General features: G+C 40.8%; 1 protein-coding gene across 6 annotated transcripts in view; it reads right to left on the reverse strand.

Moving 5' to 3' along the window:
- PKP4 (plakophilin 4) overlaps positions 1-13772 on the reverse strand; it is a 245731-nt gene that overhangs the window by 164576 nt on the left and 67383 nt on the right. For 4 of the 6 annotated variants that reach the window (XM_019522356.1, XM_019522358.1, XM_019522357.1 and 1 more), the window contains exon 3: positions 6234-6268. The exons of the other annotated variants lie outside the window; for them this stretch is intronic. In XM_019522356.1, coding sequence (XP_019377901.1) covers positions 6234-6268 — 35 coding nt within the window. The remainder of the gene's footprint in view (positions 1-6233; positions 6269-13772) is intronic. 6 annotated transcript variants of the gene reach the window in all.

Below are 13772 nucleotides of genomic sequence, written 5' to 3' on the forward strand. Positions count from 1 at the left end.
AAAAAAAAAAAAAAAAATCAGCGCATAGTGGTCAGAAAATTTAACTTTTACCAGAGGTGCTCAGTACTATATAGGCGGAGGAAACAAATAGTGGATACATACTGAAGACTGTGGTTCAAAACTGAGGAGAGAGAGAAAATGAATAAAAGCTAAGGATAGTATGTTGGAATATTTTAATTTGCTTAAAAAGCAGACCTCTGTGTCAAAGCTACAGCCAATGAAACCTCTCAAAATCTGGTAAAGAGCTAGCCAAGTGAGTTCAGATTGTGATATTCAGAACGATAAATACACGAGTTACTGGGTGCCTAAACCAACTTTTAATCACACTATGCTTGAAAGGATGACCTAAAGTACAGATACAGTTTATTTGTGGCTAAATTTATGGAGTCAAACAGAAACATGTTGACTTTTACTTGTAAACAGATTTACACACAAAAAAAATGCCTCAATAATTATGCAACCAACCAAAATGGAACATCCTATTAAGAATTATGCTCTAGATTTTGGCACTATGAACAGAAGGTTTTTCATGTCCTTCAAATTATAGATAAGAAAAAATAATTAACATTTTCCACTAACTTTGGAGCAATTTACTGCACAGTTTAGCTAATCAACACAATTTACTTGACAGAAATACAATTTTAGGTCAAAACCATCTGGTTTATTTGACACTGCAATCAATTCACTATAGAAACTGTATTATGGCCAAGTTAAAATGAGAATTGACTAGAAGTGTTATTATATCAATGCATTGCAACATTAAAGTTCTTAGAGTTGCAACCATGCACAGAACACAGGATCATTATGGATGTGAATGTCTCCCTCCTACATGTCTTTTAACAACATCAACTGGATAACAGATCATGAGAGAAATCAATGATATTAATAATTTTTTTCAGTATTACATTTGTATGACTGGAATACTACATTTAAATACTCTCGTACATTTGCCTCCAACTTAACCATTTTAGTCTTTGGTTTTTGCTGTCAAAAACTACAAGAGCCTTTTATCGCTGTAACAGCATCAGCTAATTGTATGGAGTCAAATCTCAACTGACAGAAACCTTTGGTGTCTGAGGAAAGAGGGAGGGAGAGAATCAAACTGGATTATGCAGTGTTAGAAGATTTTTCCTATAGAACCAAAACTTAGGTTCCCATATTCCCCATTTAGCAAATGCTTACATGGTGTTAAAATTAGGAAAATGCTTTATGGATCTGAGTAGAGCTCAGGATGATGGCAAGAATACATAATAAAAAAGGTTTGTTCCCTCTCTAGATTCTTGTGTTACCATAAATCATGGGAACCAAAGCCCTCAATAAAATAATAGTCTTTTATACATGGTTGCTGATCTAATATTCTATTCATGAGCATCTGCAAAACAACATACTTCATGTTATATCTCTGTTATAAATTCTGTACAGTTCTACTGGTACATAAAGCACTTTCATTTAAGTTCACATCTTATCACATCATGTGCTGATTTTTTTCTGTTGTAAATTACTAACTGCAGACAAGAAAAAAGAAAAAATGATTTAAGGTGGTACTCTCATTTATCTTTAGTTCCATTATAGTTTTTTTTCCTAAGGCCTCCAATATTGACAAATCTTCACAATAAAGCTTCAGAGTAAAAAAATATAAAATAAGAAAAAATCTATTGTGGTAGTGTTTCAATTTTAAAAGTAATCAGTGTTAAATAAAAATGTTTGTATCAACTGTCAGTGTATGAAAGCATACAGTTTCTTCTAAAATAAAGTGAAAAAACTGTAGCTGCTGCTGAGCAATTGCTCTTAATAATCCCTATTTTGCAAAGACCCTGGTTAAAGTATAGAGGGATGTGGGAAGATTTCCAGAATGCAATTTCACTTAGGGAGATTTTAAAATTGGGTATACAAGATTTTATAAAGGGACAGCAAATACATATGTGTAAGGGGGATACTTAGCCTGCTGGGTCCTGCAGGCTTGGCTTTGGTCCCTGATGATGTGGACAGACATAAGACTTAGAACATTCTAAATACACTTCAAACCCTAAGAATTTAGATGTGCAGACCACTTGAGACTGGTTTAAATGTCCTGAAATGTTTCAAAAGCACACTGGGAAAACCAAGTACTATTCTGAGCCACTCCTCTTTGAACCAGCTTGGTGTTATGTGCGGACACGGAATATTCTGTGCCTAGTGTTTGGTCATTCCTCCAGGCATCCCAAACTGCACAGCTTCTTGCCCTGCCCAAACCCATGCAGGGCAATGGGGCTGCTCTGGGATGCAACCAGGATTCTTAGGGCATTTATACACATGCCTTTAGTTCTCAGATGTGCCAGAGATGAGCCGCTTGGGAGCAGACTCGACTAATCAAGTCTGCTCTGCATGGGACCTGATGCACACTGCACTGCGCAGCTTGCAGTTGTATAAGCAGTTGAATGCACATCAGCCCAGAGAAAATGGTGGCGGTTCACTTTTGAACTAAAGCACCTCCAAGGTGTTTTAGTTCAAAAGTGTACCGTCACCATTTTCTTTGTGTTGAAACACATTTCATCCTTTATACAACTGCAAGTGTCACAGTGCTGGACGCTTTACAAAGTGCCCTGAGCTGCAATGCTTGCACGTGTAAAAATACCCTTACTGCTCAAAGATTCATTGCTTAAAGCCCATAAGCTGCAGGGGTGGAGAAACAGAAAGCCTCCATGTCAGCTTCACTTCCCTGCTAGGGACATGGGCCAGGATCCCAGGCTTCTCTAGGGTAGAGAGGGGAGGCTTTGTGGCCCCTTGTTTGTGGTGGATGGGTGGTTGTGCCTGTTAACAGTAAACATCTGTCAATTGTTGGGTGGTAGTCGTGGGGAAACAAAGCACTTAACAGCTCAGAATACCTATCAAACCCAGGCTCAATATGAAGTAAATTGGTTCATTTACTGTAACTGTTGCTCATTCTCTGTGCTGCACTCCTACAGGCAGCCCACCCAGAAGGTTCTACTCTGCACATATCAGCTGGAAAAGCCAGGGAGTTCATGGGGGCCCCAGAGCACCCAGCAACCCCCATGCCACCCAGCAACATCCTCCACTCCAGCTCTCTGCTCCAATCTGGGTCTCTAGGGAAATCCTGGGGAAAACTCAGGGCACCAACTCCTGGAAGACATGATGATCTGGGCACTCTACCACCCCCTAGTGACATTTTGGCAGCAATGCAATCCCTACATGGTGAGGATTTGACTTAGAAGCTTTAGCAGTGCATATGTGGACACTTGCACTGCAGAGACTTTTGTGAACTGGTTCCCAATCAGTGACACTCTCGGGCTGTTTCTAGTATTATGTCCATCCACACCCTGAGGAGCCAGTCCTTTCCAAATAAGACACAGTCTTGAACAGCAAACAAACAAATACATCAGCAAACAAAACCCTTTGGCCCTGTCTCAAGCAGTAGGAGAGCGCTCTTTGGCTTTGGATCAGCACAGCCTGACCCCTCCCTGGTAGAAAGCTGCTCCTTCACTCATCCTGAGCCTTTCTGCTTTCTCCCTTGGGATTTTAAGCTCCCAATGGGACACTCCATCATTATCTAAAAGCTCCACAGTTGGGCTTCCTGAAGAGTGGACTGGTCCCTCTTAAAGGGCCAGAACACCCTGTTGCAATATGCAGTCTTATACACAATACAATAAACACATACTTCCAAAACAAGGATAGTATTCCTTAGGCTCAGGTACACTGCCAAAGAAATGTAAGTATTACAGAGGGTATCACCAGGTGGTCATTTTAGTACTTGAAATTTCTGAGAAAGATTTGTGGGAGAAGGAACATGCAGGCATTCTAGCTTGCAACCACCCCCTTTCCCCTGCTTCCAAGGTCTTGCCCAGGCCAGGATGATGATCCCAGTTTGGGGAAGGTATGGGGAACACAGTGGCTACTCCATTCCGCTTGGCTCTCAGGTGGAGTGGAGCAGTAGGGAAAGGCTCCCTATGCCTTCCCCAGATCAGGGTCATCCCAGTCTGAAGGAGCATAGGGAGCAGCAGGACAATGCTCCCCACGTGTTCCCCAGACTTGTGTTTCCTTAGGCTAGGGGATGCGCAGACAGCACTTCCCAGCTGCTCCTCCACTTCCAGCATCATCTCTGGGAGAAGTGGGAGCAGCAGGACAATGCTCCCAATGCATTCCCCAGATTGGGGTGTCCCCGCTCTCACGAAGTTAGATTAGAAGTTAAACTTCTAGGGCACCTATACATGTGACAGAGCTCTGGTCCGATGCATACTAACAGAGTAGACTTGATTAATCAAGTCTGCTGGCAGTCTGCTGGAGTGTGCTAAATACTGCACTCCAGCCGCCTTCACATCACATGTATTCAGCATCCTCACATTTCAAAACGACAGCAGGGGTGTTTTAACTACAGCTTATCGGATGAGCTTTAGTTAAAGCACCTCTGTTGCCATTTTGAAGTACAAGACACGGAGTACATGTGATGCTGGAGGCTGCTGGAGTGCTGTAATTACCACACTCCAGCAGACTTGATTAATCGAGTTTGTTCTGACGTGCTGTAATTATAGCGTGTCAGAGTAGCCTCACTGCTTGCATATAGGCACCCAATATGCTTTCTACAGCAGAAACACCAAAACTAGGGGCTAACTCATGTTCTGGTGAAACTACAGGCATTCCTACACTAAAGGAATAATAGGGAGCAACTACACGAGATGCTTACTGAGTTGCCTAATTAGCTCTGCAGTAAAACTGAATCACTTTACATGTGTGGCGCTATTAGGTTGGAGTAAACTAATTAACTCCACCATAGGTTAGTACTGTCAGATATAAGTACTGTTCTACAACGGAGATATTTATTCTACCGCAATGCACATGTAGACACTGAGGGGGTTGGGGCACGAGGCTGCGTCAGTGGTGGGGCTGCCTGCCGGCTAGCTCCACACTGAAGCACCCTCGTGTCCCAGCCAGCTCCTCTGCAGCATGCTGAGCTGGGTCAGAGCAGCCCCAGGCTGGCAGGCTGACTCCTTGGTCCCCCTGCCAGCCAGGACTGCACCACCACAGCTCAATATGCTGCTTTCCTGGGCACACGTATAAATGCTGTGTCCGGGGGCAGTAAAGTCCATACGAACTATGCTGGAGTTCATTGTGTTGTATTAATATTCACATGTAGACACACCCATATAGACATAGAGCGAGTAACACACAGGAAACAATATTTACCTGAAATAATCTTTTTTTTTTTTCTACTAGTCTTGCTTAACCTATACCCTTAAAAATAGAAGCTGCATGATCTGTGGAAAAGGCAATGGAGTAGGAGTCAAGCAACATGGGCTCTATTTCTGGCTTTGTTTCTGTCCTGCTTTTTGGCCTTAAGCAAGGCAAATCTTTACTCATCTGTTTCCCTTCTTACTCTGTGTCATGACTAGTAATACTATAAACTCTTCAGGACAGGGACTCTCTCTTCAACCATAAAGTACTGACCTTGATGCAAGAATTAGCAAGTGAAATTTTCTAGTCTGTGTTATCCAAGTAGTCAGATTAGCTCACTAAAATGCATCCTTCTGAGCTACAAATTGTTACCTTCCAGATCCTACCCAAACAGAAGAGCCCTACTGATTCCACTGTCTATCTTGAAAAGAAACAGGATACAAATCACCACAAAACTGTTCTTTCTTGTACGAGGAAAGAACTTCCTAGATGTTGAAGGGAGTGAATAGAAAAAAAGAATATATTAGAAAATAACCTTGTATATATAAGTCAGTTTCTATCTAGGCAGAGAAACCTGGAAAAAGAAAAAAAACCTTCAGATTTTACATATAAAAAAAATCTTAATCTTAAACAAAAATTCTTGAGATGTTGACAGTAACTGTCATGGACATCACCAGCTATGAGGAGACAGATTCAACAGTATTTTTGAATTAACTGAAGAGGACTTCTAATATTAAAAAAGGTGTTCCCCACCCCTTATAGTTTCACCTTTCTCTTAAGAAAATCCAAGGGCATAAAGCTATCATACACAAAATATCATTACAGATGACCTCAATTAAAAAGAGAAAGATAACATACAAGTATGTCTCAAGATATGAGTAAAAGCATATAACAACACTATTTTTGCTAAAGATACTTTAAAAAGATACACAGTATTTGTGCTAGCAAAGTTAATATCCAGTTCAATTCAGAACAGGTAGTAAATTGTATGAGAATGTTTAGAAAATAAATTGCTTTTGGGGCATAAAGAATGAAATGAAAAGTTTACACATAAAAGATTGTACTACCTGCTGATCTCCAAGGAAACGACTTCTCAGTAGAGCTACAGGAAAGGGAAAAAAATAATATTTATTTGCTTTATCACAAAAGTAAAGAAAGGGGCTATTTTGTATGTATTACCCAAAATGTATTATCTTAATATTAAATTATAGAAAAATCAAAGACTGAAAAAAAAATCTGAGATGCTTCTCAAAAAAATCTTATTATGTAATATAATTTATTTTATGCAATTTAACCTTTGGACTTGTTTTGCTTTTATTTTACTGTAAATAATAAGGTGGTACTAAATACTTCTGCAATCAGATAAGTGATATGCACATCTAAGATGTAACAATATCAATAAAATGCTGTAAAACATTTGGCATGATTCTATATGAAGGACAGCACAATATACAGAAATAAATTACATGGCTAATGTCATTTTTAGAAGCTGTATTTCATATAACCACTTTCCAAAGTGGTCAATTTTATACCTTGCATACTAAGACTCATGAAAATTGAAATGCTAGATATTTTAATTGAATAGACTCAATTTAGGGTAGGCAAAATTTCTGATATTCACTGGTTGAGATGACTTGTGCAATAATAATATTTTAACTAGATGGATTGTATTATCAGTATAACCCTATAATAACCCTATAACTGTATATGTCCTTCAGTCAAACAATTTTAATTCTTCTATTGCCCCAGAATGCCACATATTAGCATTTCATCAAGTGTGAATAAATATTTGTAGATTATCATATTGCAGATGGATGAGAAATTCAAACTGGCCTGTTCAATGCATTATTTTATTAGATTTACTAATGTAAAGCAAAAAATGTTTACATTTTCACTTTAGGCAACACCATCATCTTCTATAACACAATCATTACAAATGATATATATTTAGTACAGTAATATATTGTACCCACGTTTCAAAAATTGTATTTTGGGGAGAAGCAGGCTTTCCCCAACATTAGCTGGAAAATGGAAATCTGGGCACAGCATTTCTATTACCATATGTCAATTTCTAATTTGGCTTTTTTTTTTCTTTACTGATTTTCATCTCACCATATTACACAACAAAATCACAGCCCTTCATTTTTGGACAAGGGAAAATGATGGTTACTATCTTTCTAGAATGACAGAAAGTAGATACAGAAAGGACCTCATAGGGACAAAAGTTACACATAAACCAGTATAAGTGATCCGAAACAGGTTCAAATCTGTAACACAACAGAAGTTCAGTGCACATAAACTAATTTCAAAATGGCTGAAACTGGTTTAAAATAAACCTGGATGGATGTAGTATCAGACTTAACTGATTTAGATTAAATTGGTTTATTGAACTTCTGTCCCAGATCCCCCCCACCCCCAGATTCAAGTTAATTCAGAATCCTACAGCATGCCAGGATGCTTTGCACCTCCTCCAAAAGCCCCCTCTCTCAGGGTGGGTGGGCTAGCCTTGGCCCAAGCTGTCTTCTCCAGCCGAGCAGGAAAGCATGCTCTAGTGCCCCCCCGCTTCTGGCCTGGGCCACCATGGCTGCATTTCTGGAATCAAAAGTGAATATCTGTTCACTTGCTTATTGGTTTGATTTACATAGCTTAGGCTAACCCTCAGCAAATTTGCAGATGACACCAAACCACAGGGGAGCAGTAGATATGCTGGAGGGTAGGTCTATGATTCAGAGTGACCTAGACAAATTGGAGGATTAGGCCAAAAGAAATCTCCTGAGGTTCAACAAGGACAAGTGCCAGGTTCTGCACTTAGGACGGAAAAATCCCATTCACTGGTACAGGCTGGGGGCTGACTGGTTGGACAGCAGCTCTGCAGAAAAGGACCTGGGGGTTACTGTGCACAGTAAGATGAATATGAGCCAGCAGTGTGCCCTTGTTACCAAGGTGGCTAACGGCATACCAGGCTGCATTGGCAGGAGTGTTGCCAGCAGGTCAAGGGAAATGATTCTTCTTCTGTTCTGAACTGGTGCAGCCACATCTGGAGTACTGTGTTCAGTTCGCTACAGAAAGAATGTGGACAACTTGGAAAGAGTCCAACTGAAGGCAATAAAGATGGTGAGGGGGCTGAGAGACATGACTTCTGAGGAAAGAGTGAGATAAGTGGGCTTATTTAATCCAGAGAAGAGAAGACTGAGAGGGGATTTAATAAACAGCCTTCAACTACCTGAAGAGGGGTTTGAAAGGCAATGGAACTAGACTGTTCTCAGAGGTGACAGATAACAAAACAAGGAGTAATGGTGTTCAAGTTGCAGCAAGGGAAGTTTAGCTTGCATATTAGGAAGAATTTTCTCCCTAGGCTGGCAGTAAAACACTGGAACAGGTTACTCAGAGAGGTTGTGGACGCTCCATCCTTGGAGGTTTTTAAGACCCGGCTAGACAAAGCCTTGGCTGGGATGATCTAGTTGGGGATGGTCCTGCTTTGAGCAGGGGGTTGGATTAGATGGCCTCCTGAGGTCTCTTCCAACCCTAATTTTCTATGATTCTGCTTTGGGCTTTTTGACAGTCTGCACTTAGCCATAATGTCATCAAGCCCAATTCCCTGCTCAAGACAGGGCTGTTTGTGACTATACCATCCAAGTCAAGTGTTAGTCTAACATGCTCTAAAAGACTTCCAAGGATGGAGATTCCACTATCTTTCCAGGTAACCTACTCTAATGCTTATCTACCCTCATAGTTAAAAATATTTTTCTTATACCAAACCTAGATTTCCCTGATGCAATTTAACACCATGGGGCCTTGTCTGGTCCCCTTCAGTTACAGAAAATAGTCTACCTCTATCTTCCACATAACCACCCTCACATATTTGAAGACTGTTATCAAATCTCCCCGCCCCCCCACCTCCTTTTCTTCAGATTAAATAATCCAAGTTCTTTGATCATTTCCTCATAAATCGTGTTCCCAGGACTCTCTTAGAGTTTTAAGATCCTCTTGACACTAGACTACCATTCATCTTTTGCTAATTTGTGTTCTATGACACAAATGGGGAAAACAGAAGCAAATTTAACCAAAATTAAGATTAAAGTCCACATTTTAAGGAGGTGAAAAGCTACTCCCATTTAGCTATTATCTTCTGTTTTCAGAACTATTCCCTGAGTAATACTGGCCACTATTTCTTATAGTTGCGAATGCACAACATTTGCATTAAATTGGAACTTTTCAGATAAGGTTGGGGTGATTTGGGAGAAATTTCTAAGAAATTATGTTCCATCGTGTGATGGTGGAACAATAAATGTTTAGTTAAGATTACTAAATACACTAATTTCCTTAAGAAATTTATTTGCACTATACCATATTCCCCTGCCACATGCCTTTCTGTGCCTGCACCCCAATTCTTGCCTCCCCCTCCACCTCTGCCTGACACCTGTCTCCCATGTCTGCCCCGACATATAATTATCCCATTTACATGGCAGCAACTGAGAGAAATGAGGGAAGAGATTTTCCCACAGTTATGCAGCAAGTCAGTGGCAGACCCACAAACTGAAGCCAAGTTTTCTGAGTTGTGATACAGTGTCCCATCAACTAAGCCAGGACTATCCAACTTGTAGCCTGAATGCAGATTATGAAAACCAGCTCCCAGGTGGCCACCACTCCCCTCATTGCTCTGGCTGCAGTAATAGCTAGGGTCTCTGGGCTCCCCCTCCCAGGGGATGGGACAGGGCGGTACAGAACAATGCAGCCCATAGGGTTGGGGGAACCCATGGCCTGGGGCCAGGAGCACAGGCAAGATGCAGTGCAGCAGGAGATCTGGAAGTGGGAGCCAGGGCAGCCACATGTCATGGTGCAGAGGGGAGGGAAGAGGGGGCATGCAGCATGTAGTCCAGGGCTTATCTAGTGCAGGCCCTGGCCACCTAAAATTTAGACAGCCTTGAACTAAGTTATATTGCCTCAAAGCACAATTACTTAGCAGGACAAAGACAACTGACTAACAGGATCTGGATAGCAAGACAACCACTTGGGTTCCCTTTCATACTTTTTATTTTAGATAGCAGAGATACAGATCAAGAAAGCAATAGATTTTTATTTTTAAAGAAAGATTCTTAAAAATGAGTAAATTAGTATATGAATCATTCTCCCTCCTATCATCAAATGCAGTCTATCTAAATTGCAAGTGGAACTAAACTCTTCCTGCTACATAAAACCTTCACAACTGTTACCCAACACATGAAGACTATTTCATAGCAAGAATTCCACGTCAAGTCCAATTATTTTTTTATGCTTTAAAGAACAGTCTATAAGAGGAAATTGCAAATGCAATGATTTTTCAGGAAGAGGTAAGAATTTCTTTGGGTGGTATCTTTTATTGGACCAACTATGTAGTTGGGATAAAGTCTGATAAGCTTTCAAATGTAAGATATTCTTTGTTGGGTCTCTGATTACAGGAGGCCAGGCATAGCAAGTGAAGCACAGCATAGAGGAGGGGCTGAAAGAAATTCTCAGGAGTAGCAGACACACAAATCCTTGCCTCTCAAAATTTCTGAACTATAGTGGCTACAACATCACTCTTACACTACTATAACATGGCTGATTTCCAGCGGTGGGCAAAATGGTGGATTTGGCCAGCATCTGGACTCCATTTCCCAGCAGCCCCTGCACATGTGCCTGGGGCCAGTTTCCATGGAAAGCCCAGCAGCAGCTGTGCTGCGACAGTGTGGGGCCAGCGTTTTTGCGGAGACCGGCCCCGGCAGCACTGGCAGAGTACGTGGCAGGGCATGGTGCTGCTCCGGGGTCCAGCTGGGATCTTGCAGGGGCAGCAGCATAGTCCAGAGCCAGGGCAAAGCCATGATCTGCAGCTTGCGTGCCCCAGGAAGGGGCATCCAGGGAGTGGATTGTGGCCCTGCCCCAGCTCCAGACCACGCTGTCACCGCTGCAAGGAGCTAGAGCAGAGCCACAACCCAGTGCCTTAACTCCCCTGCCCAGAGCATGCAGGCTGCAGATCATGGCTCTGCCCTGGCTCCAGACCATGCGCACCCTGGCAGCACTGCTGGGGCCGGTCTCCACAGAAATCCTGCCCCTGCACTATCACAGCGTGACTGCTGCTGGGGTCTCCATGGAAACTGGCCCCACCAATGCAGACAGGGGCTTTTGGGAAATGGAGTCCACTGTTGGCCAGATCTGGCCCATGGGCTGGACTTTGCCTGCCCCTGGTTTTGACCACTGCCTTTCACCAGTACTATATCCATTTTAATATCCAAAGTGAAACTGCAAGTTTATAAGTGAAAATGTGAAATACAAAACATTTTTCCATATAGCATTCAAAATGGGAAAAAGTTTTGGAAAGTTAAACATACAAAATTTGTAAAAAATTATCACAAAACTTGTTCAAAACATTTGTCAAAAGACACGTTTTCAGTCTCTTTCTTGAGTAGGCTTTTATTATGGGGATATGTCTTCTTTCTGTCAGGCACTCAATGGCAAATGGTTTATTCATGTGGACTTGTGTTTGTTGCTTATTCAGAGTTACTGTCAGTCAGAATTTGAGAACTGTCTGTTACAATCGTATATCAGTTAATCTGTCCTTTACTTTTCATTTCAATCATCTACAACAAGAATACTGTTTCAATTATTACATATGCTATGAAGTCTCTTTATACCTTGCAATTTTTATGAGTAGTTTCCAATAAAATTGCCTAAATTCAGTTCTATATATGCAATGTGCATCATTATATGGCCACTGACAAACAGGAAAAGTACAGTACAATGAGACCTTACATTTTTGCTGTTTTTCTATACAGGTTACTAGTATATTTTTCAATTTAATAATTTTCAACTGAACTTGAATTCTGCGTTTAGTCTTTAGCTCTTTAGCTTATTAATTCTGATGTGGAGAATATTTTTACAGTTTATAGTGTCTAGCACAATGGCCTCTGTAACGGACAAAGATCCCAATATGCTACTATAAAGTAAATATTAAATAAACCAGACAAGCAGCCATGCTTGAACCTGAGCACTTTCATTTTTTTCCAGAGATGAATTAATAGTCCTAAAATGCAATTTTAGTTAAACCCATCTCATAACTATCATGGAATATGTTGTCCTTTATATCCTCCTGTAAAAAATTACATATTCCTGTCCAAAACACATTAAGAAAAACACCCTTGCTTTCTGGTTTGACAGTATTGTTTGTAGAGATTGAATCTGGTAATTCTGGATCTGAAAGCATAAGTCTTCCACAAAATAGTTCTACTGGTGGAACTAAAAGACTGGACCCTATTAGCTTGGAAGCAACTGTTTTACTGTAATTTTCACTAAACCTATATTTGCAAAGTAATAGCCCAGGGGAAATTACATGACACTTAAAATATACATTAACAATAGTCTTGATGGAGGCAGATCTGAGGTGCACAAAGTATTGCTGTATGAAAGGAGACTGTTTCCTATAGTGGGATGTCACACTGATACATGAAAGTAGGAAATCCCATAAGTTCCCGTAAGGAAGTACTGTGGCCACATTTAGAAGTTCCTGTAAGGAAGTACTGTGGCCACATTTAGAAGTTTCCAAATGCTGTTTCTTACCACGACAATTGTCATTTCACATCTAAATGATATATTTCAACATTGCAAACACTATTCTACTTAGTTTTCTCTCTCATTTACTACTCTAATTTTGGTTTTTTACTTCATTTCCTTCTATCATGTTACCTTTACTTTTTGCTAAATTAGGCTCTTTGCTAATTTTAGGTTATTTGGGGTGGAGGTTGCATATTTATTTCTATTTTTCTGTAAAACGCTCAATATGCTTTTGGGTTCTGTAAAAAAAAAAAAAAAGGTAATTTGTACATGTTAATAAAATCAACAACTTGGAAAAGAGAAATGATTTAGGAACTGTTGCTTCTCCTCAATAAAATAAAACTTCTTTCTTCCTCATAAAAATTAGTAACTGTGAACTTGCATATTATTCAAAGTAAATTCAAAAGCTCATAAAAAATTACTGTCATATGAAAGCAACCCAGCCATGGATATACAAAATACATTAATCCAGGGGTTGTCAACCAGGGGTACACATCACCCAACACCCTGTGCTGCAGTCTCCCAGGAGCAGGGCAGTGGGGGGGGGGGGCATGGAGGCAAGCAGCTCCCCTTTGCAGGCTGCATAGGTCCTGCCTGGCTCTACCAGAAGTGTACCCAGAAGGGGTACACTCCTTAAAAAAAGACTGAAAATGCTTGCATTAATCAATTAATCGAGTCTGCTGGAGCATGGTAATTACTGTGCTTCAGTAGGCTCCCGCATCTCATGTCTCAGTTTCCCCACGGTTCAAAATGGCCATGGGGTACTTTATCTAAAGCTCGTTGAACACTGATCCACAAAATGCTGTGGTGCTTTAATAAGAGCAGCTCTTGGAGCCACTCGAATTAAAGCGCAGTCCCCCACCCCCGGGGCACGTGCAAAATTGTCCATAAATATTTTGTGAACTTAAAGTTCACAAGAAGTACAACAACAGAACACTTCTGCCTATTCATTTATAATTGAGGCTAAGGTAACAAGCCCTAACCCCCCCCCCCCAAATCTTGAAATAAATTACCAAAGACAACAACCATATCAGCCTCAA

The sequence above is a fragment of the Gavialis gangeticus genome, unplaced genomic scaffold (assembly GCF_001723915.1).
Source record: "Gavialis gangeticus isolate Ggan-Ray unplaced genomic scaffold, GavGan_comp1, whole genome shotgun sequence".
In the NCBI taxonomy this organism is placed as follows: Eukaryota; Metazoa; Chordata; order Crocodylia; family Gavialidae; genus Gavialis; species Gavialis gangeticus.